The sequence below is a fragment of the Perca fluviatilis genome, chromosome 6, assembly GCF_010015445.1.
Source record: "Perca fluviatilis chromosome 6, GENO_Pfluv_1.0, whole genome shotgun sequence".
Classification (NCBI taxonomy): Eukaryota; Metazoa; Chordata; class Actinopteri; order Perciformes; family Percidae; genus Perca; species Perca fluviatilis.
The window spans coordinates 22883879-22900292 of record NC_053117.1 but is presented as its reverse complement, the minus strand read 5'-3'; the positions used below and the strand labels follow the sequence as shown (position 1 = coordinate 22900292).

General features: G+C 32.1%; 1 protein-coding gene across 1 annotated transcript; it reads right to left on the bottom strand.

Annotated features, from left to right (window-relative positions):
- Positions 1 to 9273: 9273 nt before the first annotated feature.
- Positions 9274 to 15705, bottom strand: elac1 (elaC ribonuclease Z 1). The gene is made up of 5 exons (XM_039803246.1): positions 15376 to 15705; positions 14246 to 14449; positions 13647 to 13705; positions 12550 to 12760; positions 9274 to 9860 (listed from the first exon to the last, which is right to left on the bottom strand). Exons 1-5 carry the CDS (start codon positions 15530 to 15532, stop codon positions 9382 to 9384), a joined length of 1110 nt encoding a protein of 369 aa, XP_039659180.1. The 5' UTR covers positions 15533 to 15705; the 3' UTR covers positions 9274 to 9381.
- Between the last annotated feature and the right edge of the window lie 709 nt (positions 15706 to 16414).

Genomic DNA, 16414 nt, shown 5'->3' with positions numbered 1-16414 from the left:
TATAGTAAAGTATGTCATAAAAATGTCATTGTATAGTACGTCATAAAAAAGTCTTAGTATAGCATGTCATAAAAAAGTCAGTACATCAAAAAAGAGTCATAAAAAGTCATAGTATAGTACACCATAAAATGTCATGAAAGTCATAGTAAAGTATGTCATAAAAATGTCAAAAATAAGTCATAGTATAGTATGTAAAAAAAGGTCATAGTATACTATGTCAAATAAATGTCACAAAAAGTCATAGTATAGTATCTCATAAAAGTCATAGTATAGTATGTTGTAAAAATTTCCTTAAAAGTAATGAAAAAAATTCATAGTATACAGTAGTATCTCATAAAGAGTCTTGAAGTACTGTATGTCCTAAAAAGTCATAAAAGTTGGAATAGTATGCCATAAAAATGTCATAAAAGTCATAGTATACTATGTCATAAAAAAATCATTAAAAAGCCATAGTATAATACGTCATAAAGTCATAGTATAGTACACCGTAAAATGTCATAAAAAGTCATAGTATAGTATGTCAAAACAAAGCCATACAAAATTCATAGTATATATTAGGTCATAAAATATCTAAAATGTCGTAGTATACTATGTCATAAAAAATGTTAAAAAGTCAGTGTTGTATAGTATGTCAGAAAAATGTCAGAAAGTCATAGTATAGAATAAGTCATAGAATGTATAATAATAAGTCATTTATGTCATAAAAGTCAGAATAGTACACCATAAAAATGTCATAAAAGTCATAGTATAGTATGTCATAAAAATATAAAAAGTCATAGTATAGTATGTAAAAAAAAGTCATAGTATACTATGTCATATAAATGTCATAAAACGTCATAGTATAGTATGTCATAAAAAGTCATAGTATAGTATGTAAAAAAGGTCATAGTATACTATGTCAAATAAATGTCACAAAAAGTCATAGTATAGTATCTCATAAAAGTCATAGTATAGTATGTCATAAAAATTTCATAAAAAGTAATTAAAAAAATTCATAATATGCAGTAGTATCTCATAAAGAGTCTTGAAGTACTGTATGTCACAAAAAGTCATAGTATATTATTTCATAAAAATGTCATAAATACGTCATACTATAGTATGTAAAAAAGGTCATAGTATACTATGTCATATAAATGTCATAAAAAGTCATTGTATAGTATGTCATAAAAGTCATAGTATACTATGTCATATAAATGTCACAAAAAGTCATAGTATATTATGTCATAAAAATGTCATAAAAAGTCATAGTATAGTATGCCATAAAAATTTCATAAATAAGTCATAGTACACTATGTCATATAAATATAAAAAGTCATTGTATAATATGTCATAAAAATGTCATAAATAAGTCATAGTATAGTATGCCATAAAAATGTCATAAAAGGTCATAGTATAGTATGTCCTAATGTCATAAAAAGTCATAGTATGTCCTAAAAATGTTTTTTTTTTTTTAAATCAGTGTTGTATGACATGAAAATGTCATAAAGGTCATAGTATAGTACACCATAAAATGTCATGAAAGTCATAGTAAAGTATGTCATAAAATGTCATAAATAATTTTTTTTTTTTTTTTTTTTTTTTTTTTTATTTTATTTTTTTAAAAAAATATCAAAAAAATTATTTTTTATTTTTTTTTAAAAATATTTATTTTTTTTTTTTTAAAAAATTTTTAAAAAGTAATTAAAACAAATCATAGTATACAGTAGTATCTCATAAAGAGTCTTGAAGTATTGTATGTCACAAAAAGTCATAGTATATTATTTCATAAAAATGTCATAAATAAGTCATACTATAGTATGTAAAAAAGGTCATAGTATATTATTTCATAAAAATGTCATAAATAAGTCATACTATAGTATGTAAAAAAGGTCATAGTATACTATGTTATATAAATGTCATAAAAAGTCATTGTATAGTATGTCATAAAAGTCATAGTATAGTATGTCATAAAAATTTCATAAAAAGTAATTAAAAAAATTCATAGTATACAGTAGTATCTCATAAAAAGTCTTGAAGTACTGTATGTCCTAAAAAGTCATAAAATCCGGAATAGTACGCCATAAAAATGTCATAAAAGTCATAGTATACTATGTCATAAAAAAGTCATTAAAAAGCCATAGTATAATACGTCATAAAGTCATAGTATAGTACACCGTAAAATGTCATAAAAAGTCATAGTATAGTATGTCAAAACAATGCCATACAAAATTCATAGTATATATTAGGTCATAAAATGTCTAAAATGTCGTAGTATACTATGTCATAAAAAATGTAAAAAAGTCAGTGTTGTATGACATGAAAATGTCATAAAAAGTCATAGTGAAGTATGTCATAAAAATGTCAGAAATAAGTCATAGTATACTATGTCAAACAAATATAAAAAGTCATAGTATAGTATGTCATAAAAATGTCATAAAAAGTCATAGTATAGTATGCCATAAAAATGTCATAAATAAGTCATAGTATACTATGTCATATAAATATAAAAAGTCATAGTATAGTATGTCATAAAAATGTCATAAATAAGTCATAGTATAGTATGCCATAAAAATGTCATAAAAAGTCATAGTATAGTATGTCATAAAATGTCATAAATAAGTCATAGTATAGTATGTAAAAAAAGGTCATAGTATACTATGTCAAATAAATGTCACAAAAAGTCATAGTATAGTATCTCATAAAAGTCATAGTATAGTATGTCATAAAAATTTCATAAAAAGTAATTAAAAAAAATCATAGTATACAGTAGTATCTCATAAAGAGTCTTGAAGTACTGTATGTCACAAAAAGTCATAGTATATTATTTCATAAAAATGTCATAAATAAGTCATACTATAGTATGTAAAAAAGGTCATAGTATATTATTTCATAAAAATGTCATAAATGATCTATATAATACGGATCAGCGATATATACTTAGGATTCTTTTATTAGTAGCAAAGAAAATGATTACAGTGAACTGGAGGGATGTAAAATCGCCAACAATAGGTCAATGGGTCCAGAGACTGAAAAATGTATACAGGATGGAGCAAATGACGGCAAGTCTACAGCTGACTGTGGACACTTTTGTGCAAAGATGGACTTGTGTTTCAAGGTATCTGAGGGTCTGATGGATGGGATGATATGATACAATACTGTTGGGAAGGGATACCTATCTAAATTCCTTTTTTTTTTTTTTTTTTTTTTGCTTAGCTATTATTTACAGATATCTACCTCTCTGCCTGTTGTTATTGTTGCTGTTACCATTATTATTATTGCTATTCTAATTTTATTTAATCTACCTTTTTACTACTTTTTTACGCACTTAGTTCTATTTTGCTTCATATTTACTTATTTATTTTAATTTATTTGTACTCTTATTGTAACTTATTTTGCCTGTCATTTGTTTATTACATTTATATTGCTGTCAGGAAACGTTATGTATAATGATTAAAATGTTTAAATAAAAAGTTCAAAAAAAAAAAAAAATGTCATAAATAAGTCATACTATAGTATGTAAAAAAGGTCATATTATACTATGTTATATAAATGTCATAAAAAGTCATTGTATAGTATGTCATAAAAGTCATAGTATAGTATGTCATAAAAATTTCATAAAAAGTAATTAAAAAAATTCATAGTATACAGTAGTATCTCATAAAAAGTCTTGAAGTAATTGTATGTCCTAAAAAGTCATAAAATCCGGAATAGTAACGCCATAAAAATGTCATAAAAGTCATAGTATACTATGTCATAAAAACGTCATTAAAAACGCCATAGTATAACGCCTTAAAGTCATAGTATAGTACAATACGTAAAATGTCATAAAAAGTCATAGTATAGTATGTCAAAACAATGCCATACAAAATTCATAGTATATATTAGGTCATTAAATGTCTAAAATGTCGTAGTATACTATGTCATAAAAATGTAAAGCAGGTGTTGTATGACATGAAAATGTCATAAAAAGTCATAGTGAAGTATGTCATAAAAATGTCAGAAATGCGTCATAGTATATATGGTCAAACAAATATAAAAAGTCATAGTATAGTATGTCATAAAAATGTCATAAAAAAAGTCATAGTATAGTATGCCATAAAAATGTCATAAATAAGTCATAGTATACTATGTCATATAAATATAAAAAGTCATAGTATAGTATGTCATAAAAATGTCATAAATAAGTCATAGTATAGTATGCCATAAAAGTGTCATAAAAAGTCATAGTATAGTATGTCGCGTAATGTCATAAAAAGTCATAGTATGTCCTAAAATGTTTTGTTTTTTAAATCAGTGTTGTATGACATGAAAATGTAATAAAGGTCATAGTATAGTACACCATAAAATATCATGAAAGTCATAGTAAAGTATGTCATAAAAGGTCATAAATAAGTCATAGTATATAGTATGTAAAAAGGTCATAGTATACTATGTCAAATAAATGTCACAAAAAGACATAGTATAGTATCTCATAAAAGTCATAGTATAGTATGTCATAAAAATTTCATAAAAAGTAATGAAAAAAATTCATAGTATACAGTGTAGTATCTCATAAAGAGTCTTGAAGTACTGTATGTCCTAAAAAGTCATAAAAGTTGGAATAGTATGTCATAAAAATGTCATAAAAAGTCATAGTATAGTATGCCATAAAAATGTCATAAATAAGTCATAGTATACTATGTCATATAAATATAAAAAGTCATAGTATAGTATGTCATAAAAATGTCATAAATAAGTCATAGTATAGTATGCCATAAAAATGTCATAAAAAGTCATAGTATAGTATGTCATAATGTCATAAAAAGTCATAGTATGTCCTAAAAATGTTTTGTTTTTTTAAATCAGTGTTGTATGACATGAAAATGTAATAAAGGTCATAGTATAGTACACCATAAAATATCATGAAAGTCATAGTAAAGTATGTCATAAAATGTCATAAATAAGTCATAGTATAGTATGTAAAAAAGGTCATAGTATACTATGTCAAATAAATGTCACAAAAAGACATAGTATAGTATCTCATAAAAGTCATAGTATAGTATGTCATAAAAATTTCATAAAAAGTAATGAAAAAAATTCATAGTATACAGTAGTATCTCATAAAGAGTCTTGAAGTACTGTATGTCCTAAAAAGTCATAAAAGTTGGAATAGTATGCCATAAAAATGTCATAAAAGTCATAGTATACTATGTCATAAAAAAGTCATTAAAAAGCCATAGTATAATACGTCATAAAAAGTCATAGTATAGTATGTCATAAAAAATGTAAAAAAGTCAGTGTCAAAAAAAAAGTCATAAAAGGTTATTAGAAAAAATTCATAGTATAGTATGTCAGAAAAATGTCAGAAAGTCATAGTATAGAATAAGTCATAGAATGTATAATAATAAGTCATTTATGTCATAAAAGTCAGAATAGTACACCATCAAAATGTCATAAAAGTCATAGTATAGTATGTCATAAAAATATAAAAAGTCATAGTATAGTATGTCATAAAAAGTCATAGTATAGTATGTAAAAAAGTCATAGTATACTATGTCATATAAATGTCATAAAAAGTCATAGTATAGTATGTAAAAAAGTCATAGTATACTATGTCATATAAATGTCATAAAAAGTCATAGTATAGTATGTCATAAAAAAGTCATAAAAAAGTCATAGTATAATACTTAATAAAGTCAAAAATTCATAGGATAGTACGTCATAAAAATGTCATAGTATATCATAAAATAAGTAGTATGTCATACAAATGTCATAAAAAGTCATAGTATAGTATGTCATAAAAAAGTCATTGTATAGTACATCATAAAAAAGTTATTTAAAAAGTCATAGTATAGTATGTCATAACAAAGTCTTAGTATAGCATGTCATAAAAAAGTCAGTACATCAAAAAAGAGTCATAAAAAAGTTATTTAAAAAGTCATAGTATAGTATGTCATAAAAAGTTATAGTATGTCATAAAATGTCATAATTCAATTCAATTAAATTCAATTGACCCAGACTCTTGGTAGGCGGTGTCTGACGGGGCCTGTTGGGGGTGTGATGGCGATAATAGTCACATTAAAGATAATGGAACAGTGACTTTGAAGGTAGTCGTTGTAGTTCATGTCACAGCAGGACGTTGCGGGATGAAACGTGGCGCTGCAGAGCATGGGTGGATGCGGCGGACGCAGCAGAACGCGGCCGGGCGTTGCAGGGAATTGCAGAGCATAGCTCTGCGAAGAAGAAAGATAAGGACTCCGGGGAGTAAACTCCCCAGAGCTAGGTTAGTAACAAGCGGTTCTGGGACAGGATGCATACAAAAGGAAACAAATGAAAACATTGATGAGAGGCTGTACTGGCATGCCTCCCTCTACTCTCACTATATTATTGATTATATGATCAATAAATCTGCGAATCTACGAAGAGAAGCAGGTGGGCCGGGTTAGGCGGACGCTGCAACTCCTCACTTCCTAACTATAAGCTTTATCAAAGAGGAGAGTTTTCAGTTTACTCTTAAATGAGGTGATGGTGTCTGCCCCCCTAACCCAGACTGGGAGCTGGTTCCACAGGAAAGGAGCCTGGTAGCTTAAGGCTCTTGCTCCCAGTCTACTTTTAGAGACTCTAGGAACCACAAGTAACTCTGCATTCTGGGAGCGCAGTGCTCTAGTGGGACAATAAGGTACTAAGAGCTGTTCTAGATAGGATGGTGCTTGACCATTTAGGGCTTTGTAGGTCAGGAGAAGGACTTTAAAGTCAATCCTGAATTTTACAATAAGCCAATGCAGAGTAGCTAAAACAGGAGAAATATGATCTCTTTTCTTAGTTCTCATCAGAACACGTGCTGCAGCATTCTGGATCAGCTGGAGAGTCTTAAGGGACTTATTTGAGCAACCTGACAGAAGGGAATTACAATAGTCCAGCCTGGAAGTAACGAATGCATGGACTAGTTTTTCAGCATTGTTTTGAGACAGGATATTCCTAATTTTGGCAATGTTACGAAGATGAAAAAAGGCTGTTCTCGATGTTTGTTTTAGATGGGCGTTAAAGGATATATCCTGATCAAAAATAACTCCTAGATTTCTGACAGTAGTGCTGGAGGCCAGGACAACACCATGCAGAGTAGCTATATCGTTAGATAATGAAGTTCGGAGGTGTTTAGGGCCCAGCACAATAACTTCAGTTTTGTTACAGTTTAACATCAGAAAATTATAGGTCATCCAGGACTTTATATCTTTAATACATGCTTGAAGTTTAGCTAACTGACTGGTTTCGTCTGGTTTGATTGATAAGTATAATTGGGTGTCATCCGCATAGCAGTGATAGTTAATTGAGTGTTTCCTAATGATATTACCAAGAGGAAGCATATATAAGGAGAATAAAATTGGTCTAAGCACTGAGCCTTGTGGAACGCCATGTTTAACTTCCGCGTACTTAGAGGATTTATCATTAACATTAACAAATTGAGATCGATCAGAGAAATAGGACTTAAACCAGCTTAGTGCAATTCCTTTAATTCCGACTAAGTGTTCTAATCTCTGTAACAGGATTGTATGGTCAATAGTGTCAAAAGCAGCACTAAGATCTAATAAAACAAGTATGGAGACAAGTCCTTTGTCTGCAGCAGTTAGAACGTCGTTAGTAATTTTCACCAGTGCCGTCTCTGTGCTATGATTCTTTCTAAATCCTGATTGAAAGTCTTCAAATAAACTGTTGCTATGGAGAAAATCACATAACTGATTAGCAACTACTTTCTCAAGGATCTTGGAGAGAAAGGGAAGGTTAGATATAGGTCTATAGTTTGCTAAGACCTCAGGATCGAGGGTGGGTTTTTTCAGAAGAGGTTTTATCACAGCTACTTTAAATGACTGCGGTACATAACCTGTTAATAGAGACATATTGATCATATCTAGTGGAGAGGTGTTAACCACGGGTAATGCTTCTTTGAGTAGCCTCGTTGGGATGGGGTCTAAGAGACAGGTAGATGGCTTAGCTGAACATACCTTTACCATTAGTTGTTGAAGGTCTATAGGATAAAAGCAGTCTAAGTATATGTCAGGTCTAGTCGTTCTTTCTAGCAGTCCTGCGTTGAAAGGTGAACCATTAGAAGTTGAGGGCAAAAGGTGATGAATTTTATTTCTAATTGTTATAATTTTATCATTAAAGAAGCTCATGAAGTCATCACTACTCAGAGCTAGAGGAATAGATGGCTCAGTAGAGCTGTGACTATCTGTCTGGCTACAGTGCTGAAAAGAAACCTTGGGTTGTTCTTGTTTTCTTCTATATAGTACGTCATAAAAAAGTTATTTAAAAAGTCATAGTATAGTATGTCATAACAAAGTCTTAGTATAGCATGTCATAAAAAAGTCAGTACATCAAAAAAGAGTCATAAAAAGTCATAGTATAGTATGTCATAAAAAGTTATAGTATAGTATGTCATAAAAAGTCATAGTATGTCATAAAATGTCATAATAAGTCATTGTATTATAGTATGTCATAAAAAGTCATAAAAAGTTATTAAAAAAGTCATAGTATAGTTAGTATGTCATAACAAAGTCTTAGTATAGCATGTCATAAAAAAGTCAGTACGTCAAAAAAAGAGTCATAAAAAGTCATGGTATAGCATGTCATAAAAAAGTCATAGTATAGTAGGCTATAAAAATGTCTTCTACACCACTGTCCTGTAGAGCATCATCTGCCTGTCTCTTGAGCTCTGAGACATCATCCTCTTCTCCTTCCTTCTGCAGGGAGCAGGGTTTGTACCTCTGGCTGAAGTGGTACAGCACTAGCCTCTGCGCACAGCAAGCCCGAGCCACCACTGCCGCCAAGTCAAGCAGGAGTCAGATGCGAGTCGATGGTCTAATTGCAATGTGGAGTGAGCAGTTTCTCTCAGGCAAATTAGATTATAGAGTGTGTATTATAAGGATGACCCCTTGAGATGAATCAACTCATTTTTGAGGGGGTCAGGCGGGAGTCAGATGGGAGTCAAGCGGGAGTCAGATGGGAGTCAGGCAGAAGTCAAGCGGAAGTCAGATGGGAGTCAGGCAGAAGTCAAGCGGAAGTCAGATGGGAGTCAGGCGGGAGTCATAAACAAATTTATCTTATATTTTGTATTGTGTTTCGAAGTTTAAAAAGGAAAAATTATAGCAGTTGTGTTTTTGAAAAAGAAAACTTGAGTCCTTTGAAGAAAACCAAAACACTTTTGTGAATTAAAACCTACAAAACTGAAAAATGTATATCCAGAAATAGAGACAATCAAACATTTCACTATGAGAAACATTCAAGAAGCTATCTTTATTGTTTATAAGAATTGTACATAAACATTTATTTTTTTATTTTTTTATTTTGTTAAACATGAACAACAAACATAAAACATGAGATTGTCAATATATAATGAGGAAATATAAAAACTACATTATTAGTTCACTATCTTGGTCTTCTGAGAGGAATGGGCAGAGTAAGAAAGTCCTCAGCCAAAGTTACTTCTACACCACTGTCCTGTAGAGCATCATCTGCCTGTCTCTTGAGCTCTGAGACATCATCCTCTTCTCCTTCCTTCTGCAGGGAGCAGGGTTTGTACCTCTGGCTGAAGTGGTACAGCACTAGCCTCTGCGCACAGCAAGCCAGAGCCACTGCTGCCGCCATCTTAGGTGTGCTGTGTCCGTGGTCCACTGCTTTCTCTCTGTGCTCATCCCCAAGGGTGGCCTCATGAACCAGAACGTCCGCTCCATTGCACAACCTCAGTGGTCCTTCCCCAAGAACTGAGCTGCAGTCTCCTAAGATGCAGACTTTCCTCCCAGGAATGGCTTCTTCCAGCACCTCACCAGGCAAAACAACACGCCCGCTCTCCAGAGTTACAGGCTCGCCAGCTTTCAGCCGCCCATAAAGTGGCCCTGGTTTCAGGCCTGGGGGAAACAAAATGAGATAATTCACAATAATACACAGTTCCATTTAGAAGACACTTTGTTTTTAGAAATAGCTTATTGTACCACAGGAGTGTCATAGTATTAGGTGACCTGTGTAAATCAAACTTAATTTGGGTAAAAGTCATAGTATAGTACGTCATGAAAAAGTCATAGTATAGTATGTCATGAAAAATATATAGTAGGACATAGTCTAGTAGTCATAGTATAGTACGCCATAAAATGTTCAAAATGTTGTAGTATACTATGTCACAAAATGTTTAAAAAAAGTCAGTGTTGTAGGACATGAAAATGTCATAAAAAGTCATAGTTAAGTATGTCAAACAAATGTCATAAATAACTCATAGTATAGTATGTCATAAAAAGTCATAGTATACACCGTCATAAAATGTCATACATTTTAATTAAAAGTTACTTAAAAAATTCATAGTATAAATAACTTGTTTTTTAAAAGTATGACATCAAAATGTCATAAAAAGTTATGGTAAAGTATGTCATGAAAATTTCATTAAAAGTTACTTAAAAAATTCATAGTATACAGTAGTATGTCATAAAAATGTCATAAAAAGTCATAAAAATTGTATAAATAAGTCATAGTATACTATGTCATATAAATATAAAAAGTCATAGTATGTCATAAAAATGTCATATTATAGTAGGTCATAAAATGTCACAAATAAGTCATAATATAGTATGTCATAAATATGCCATAAAATGTCATAGTATAGTAGGTTACAAATGTGTAAAATGTTAAAAAATAATAAATAAAAAAAAGTCAGTGTTGTATGACATGAAAAAGTCATAAAAAGTCATGCTAAAGTAGGTTATAAAAATTTCACAAAAAGTTATTTAAAAACTGCATAGTATAGTATGTCATAAAGTCATTAAAAAAGTTCAAGTACTGTATGTCATAAAAGTCATAGTGTAGTACGCCATAAAATGTCATAAAAAAGCCATAGTATAGTATGTTATAAAAATGTCAAAAGTCATAGTATATTATGTCACAAAAAAGTCTCAGTATAGTATGTCATAAAAAGTCATAGTATATTATGTCAAAAAAGTCATAGTATACTATGTTATATACAGTACTGTGGAAAAAATGCTGTAAACTAAGAATGCTTTCAAAAATATAAATAATGATTGTTTATTTTTTCAATTTACAAAATGCAAAGTGAGCGACCAAAAAAACATCTAAACCACATCAATATTTGGCATTACTACCCTTTGCCTTCAAACCAGCATACATTTTTATAGGTACACTTGCAAAAAGTCAGGGAACGTTGAGGATCGTAGACACATTGGTCAGCCAAGGAAACTTAGTGCAACAGATGAAAAACACATCATGCTTATTTCCCTTCGAAATCGGAAGACGTCCAGCAGTGCCATCAGCTCAGAACTGGCAGAAACCAGCGGGACCCAGGTACACCCATCTACTGTCTGGAGAAGTCTGGCCAGAAGTGGTCTTCGTGGAAGAGTTGCAGCCAAAAAGCCATACCGCCGACATTGAAACAAGGCCAAGAAACTCAACTATGCACGAAAACATAAGAACTGGGGTGCAGGAAAATGGCAGCAGGTGCTCTGGACTGATGAGTAAAAATTTTAAATATTTGGCTGTAGCCAATATTAATTTTAGTAAACAAAAAGCTGCTTGGTCGCTTCTCTATCGGCAATAAACCTGCCAATAGCACGGCAGGTGGATAAGCCAGTTTGTGATTGGTTCCCGCAAATTTGTAATGGAAGCAGGAGAGATAAACGTACAGGTTTCCAGCCTGAGCTGCAGGGCGAAATCAAATAAAAGTCATAGTATAGTAAGTCATAAAAATGTCATAAAGTCATAGTACATTTCATAAAAAAGTCATAGTATAGTATGTCATAAAATTTCTTTAAAAAGTCATAGATTAGTATATCACAAAAAAAGGTATAAAAGTCATAGTATAGTCACATTAAATCACTTTTTTTTTCCTCATTTACAATATCTCCTACTAAAAGGCAGGTAAATGTTATTCAATATAGGCTCTATCTACCTACACAAATATACTATGAACTGTGCTTATCTTTGACCTGTTAAAATCTATAATAAAAATGTTATAAAAAGTCATAGTACGTCATAAAAAGTCATAGTATATCATGTCATAAAAAGTCTTAGTAGAGTATGTCATAAAAAAGTCATAGAATAGTAAATCATAAAAAAGTAATAAAAAGTCATAGTATAGTATGTTATAAAAAGTCATAGTATATTATGTCATAAAAATGTCATAAAAAGTCATAAAAAGTCATAGTATAGTAGGTCATAAAAATGTCATAAAAGTCATAGTATAGTATAACCCTTTTCAGATATATGTGATGAATTAGTAGTATGGACCACATGCGTAATGACATCTGTTCTGCTGCTGTTGAAGGACCTCAATGATGTGACACAGTCGGTGAAATTGCACTTCTTCTTTTCTGTTCTTCTCACTGACAGGTCTAATGAGTGGTGGAGCGGGCACAACTAACGATACAAACTTTATCACATTTTGTCACTGGATCATATTACATGGGAGTTAGTGAAAACAATATCATGTAGTCATGTAGTTATACATTTTGATATTCAATTTGAGTTGTTGAGTAGATTTATACTTTTCTGTCATTTTTCGCTACAACTGTTCAAGCATATAAAAAAGAAACCTACCTAGTTCCTTAAGGATTTCAGTCTTCAGTCTTCCGGCTCGATCATGCTCCTGAATGCAAAAACCAAAGGAGGGGATGCGGTGAAACAACCTGAACGCCTTGACCACAAACTTCTTGTCTTCAAAGAGGAGGTAACAGTCACTGGAGACATCCAGGGAGATTGTCCTGCCCTGCTGCTCCTGTGGGTGCAGAGGACCGCACTCCACTGTCATCTGAAGAGACACAACACAAAACATAAATATTACATGCTCCTGTGTGAGTGAAGAACACTGTCACTGCTCTCTTGGGCTGAGGAAATATTGTCAAATAAGTTTAAAGAAATGAATGGAAGTCAAGTTTAAAAATTAGGCAGATTTTCTTAGTTGACATTTGGACACAGAACGGTAACACTTTACTTGAAGGTATCTACATAAAAGTGACATGACACTGTCATGACACATGAACCCTAACCCTAACTCTAGCCCTAACTCTAACCCTAACTTGTCATGACAAAAACCGAATGACACTTACTGACAGAAGCGTTATGTCATAAACATTTATGACTTGTTTATAATGTTTATGACACGTTCATGACAGTGTCATGTCACTCTTATGTAGATACCTTCAAGTAAAGTGTAACCCACAGAAGTTTTAAATTACACATATTAACACTGCAAAAGGGATGCAGATAAAGTGAAGGGCATGCATTGACCTCACAGAAAGGAAAGTCTTACAGTATTATGCATGGGGACAAATTACATATGGATTTTGTTAAATGTCATGAATGCAAAAACATGCTAAGGCACGATAGCTAGAAGGCCATTTCATGCTTTGGTAGTTCAGGGTGGAGTTGGGTTAAAAAAGAATCCACACCAGTTTGTCCGACCGGGCCAGATGTTTATGGCTTGACCAAAACTATAGGCCAGTAGGCCTAAAAAAAAAGGAACTTTATTCATTAGTGAGATATAAAGACTGGCCTTTTTTTATATCAGCGATAAAATAAATGGAATCCAGAGAGAAATATTTGCATGATATATTAATATATTGGTTGAGCCCTATAAAGAGCACTAAGGCGTGATTTATTACCAAGCAGGGATAACATCAAAAACAGTCACATACCTCCAGACTGAGTTGTCCCTCTTCTGGACTCTGGTCAGTTGTGGGCTCCAGTTCATGTACTAGAGTAACATACATAATATAGATGAGAGCAGAGTACATTAGAATTAAGTACAATGAAACAACAAAGATACAAATTAATAAAGTCAAATGGTAAATGAATTTGCTGTGTAAAATACAGCAAATAAAGAAGGCTGAAAAAGTGTTTTAGTTTGCAAAATATCATCTTTATTGTAAAGGCTACATGTTCTATGAATTGAATGGAAATTGGAAATGCTGGGTGTTCAAGATATATATAAAGCCAGTTTTTTTCTTGGTATGGGTAGCAGTCCATTGTGTACTACACACACTCAACCTGCAGAGGAGGTTTGCACTGCTGCTCAAAATGTCTTGGTAAACTTTTCATATTCTGTATTCTAAACATGTTTGCTACCTAAAGTCAATTGTCTTTGTTTCTAAAAAGTTTATAGTTGAATTTCCTGTCAGAATGTGCAACCCATAGTTTACATTGGCTGTTTCTGCTAAAACTAATGGATCACCAGTGTTTTCAAGACTGCAGTAGTGTGAACACATTAGAGCTCAGTTGTACATTTTGGACCTGCCTGCATAAGGGAAGAGCAGCTGTGATCCTGTGAGGCCAAGAGTCACTCTTAAAAAGTGCCGGAGGCCCCGGGGCCCATAGATGTCCACACAGTTCAGGTTCTGCTGCTCGGGGTTGGTGTTGAGGCTTACAGTGCAAAGAAGACCAGGCAGACCAAACAGGTGATCTCCATGCAAGTGGGAGATGAAAACCTTGGTGATTCGACCTGGGTAGAAAACACAACATATTAAGGTGGTATAATGACAATTTGGAGACAGTTTGTCTCAAGTAAATTAGATTATAGACTGTTTATTATTGAGATGAATCAACAAATTTTTGAGGTGGTCAGGCGGGAGTCAAGCGGGAGGCAAAAGTATATTACATAATTTAGTGAAATCTCTGGATACACAATAAATTGGGTAAAAAGTGAGTATGTCATAAAATGTCTTAATGTCCAAAATGTCTAAGTATACTATGTCATAAAAAATTTAAAGAAAAAAAGTCAGTATTTTATGACATGAAAAGTCATAAAAATTTCATAGTTATTAAAAAAAGTCATAGTACAGTATGTCATAAAAATAGTATAGTATGTAAAAAGGTAATAGCATAGTATGCCATATAAATGTCATAAAAAAGCATAGTATAGTATGTCAATAAAATGTCATAAAAGTCATAGTATAGTATGTCATAAAAATGTCATAAAGTCATACTACATTATTTTATAAAAAGTCATAGTATAAAATGCTATAAAAATGTCATAGTATAATATTTCATAAAAATGTCATAAAAAGTCATAGTATAGCATTTCATAAAAATGTCATAAAAAAGTCATTAAACTAACTTCACCCCGGAACCAAACCAAAAAACGTCCAGGTCTATTCACAGCAAAGGCAATTTAATTTGTGAGTGTGAAGAGTGAAAATTAAAGTACTCAAATGACTATAGTTTTTGACAGACTTTTTAATAACTTAAATATTAAACTTGGAAATGAATAATTAACGTTACAGAGAACCTCATATTAGTTCATTGATGATAGGATGTAGAGTTGGAGGGCGGGCGGTAGGTACTTAAATAACAGTTTAGTCAGGCTGTTTTTAAGAACTTTAAAAACTTTGTTTTAGTTTCCCAGGACGAGGAGCTGCAGTGACTCACCGGCTCTGAGTTGGCTCTTCATCAGTTGGGTCTGGGTTCCCTCCCCGCAGTCAAACAGCCAGCATTCCCCCTGTGTCCGCAGCACCAGAGCCGAGGCACCGCGCTGAGGAGACGGGTAGGCCGAGCCGGTCCCCAGGAATGTCATATCCATGCTCATTCTCCTAAAGTTACAAGGCAACGGGTGGAAACTGTCTACAACTTGCTAGAGATGAAGAGGCATGCTAGCCCATGGATGTATTAAGAGAACGGGCTAGGCTAGGCTCATTGACATATAGGCTAGTGTCAGCTCACTGTAAACAGTCACACGGTGATGACGTAACACTCGCGACGGTGCGACGTTCAGGTCAAGTCGGATTTACTGTACAATAATAATATAATTATTAGCACATTTGAATGTAATAATACACCTTTGAGTTAGGCCTACATGATACATATTGAAAGCAAGATTAATTTGGTCCATCCCAAACCTTAATATGTTTCTGGTTGAATTCAATTTGTACATTAATTAATTAATGATAAACAAAAAGTGAACGTAGCCCCTGATTGGTATATTTACTTTATTGATGTAATTGTTATGTATGTATGCCTTTTTCATGTCATTTATTTACTTTTTCATTTGATTGATAGCTTTTTCACACACTGGAATCTTTAATTGTATAAAAATGATCATGACCTGCTGAATGTCTGCTCAAAATGTTCAATAAAGACACTTTTTTTGAAGAAAAAAAAATATTGTGTATAATACAGTATATTAGTTTGTTTCATTTGAAAGTTTAGAGCTTACTGAAATGCACATCTCAGTTGCATCAAACGTTTAAAAACTTTTTTGAAACTCGTCTGCTTGTCTTGACATCTCCCGCTTTATTGCAGTGACATTTCTCATGGGTTCAAATCAATTAATTGGTCTTAACATAAATACCATACATACAGTCTATAACTGGATTGAAACAAATAAAACATCAGGGAAAACAAAACTAATTTGAATGAATAAAGTTGGTCAGTCACAGAAAACATTTGCAAATTAAAAATCAGCAGCCAA

Coding starts and splice junctions, on each gene's coding strand:
- elac1 (XM_039803246.1), bottom strand. CDS start 15,532: ATGAGCATGGATATGACATTCCTGGGGACCGGCTCGGCCTACCCGTCT. Junction 14,450..15,375: donor GAAGAGCCAACTCAGAGCCG/GTGAGTCACTGC, acceptor TTTTCTACCCAG/GTCGAATCACCAAGGTTTTC. Junction 13,706..14,245: donor GCTGCTCTTCCCTTATGCAG/GCAGGTCCAAAA, acceptor ATGTTACTCTAG/TACATGAACTGGAGCCCACA.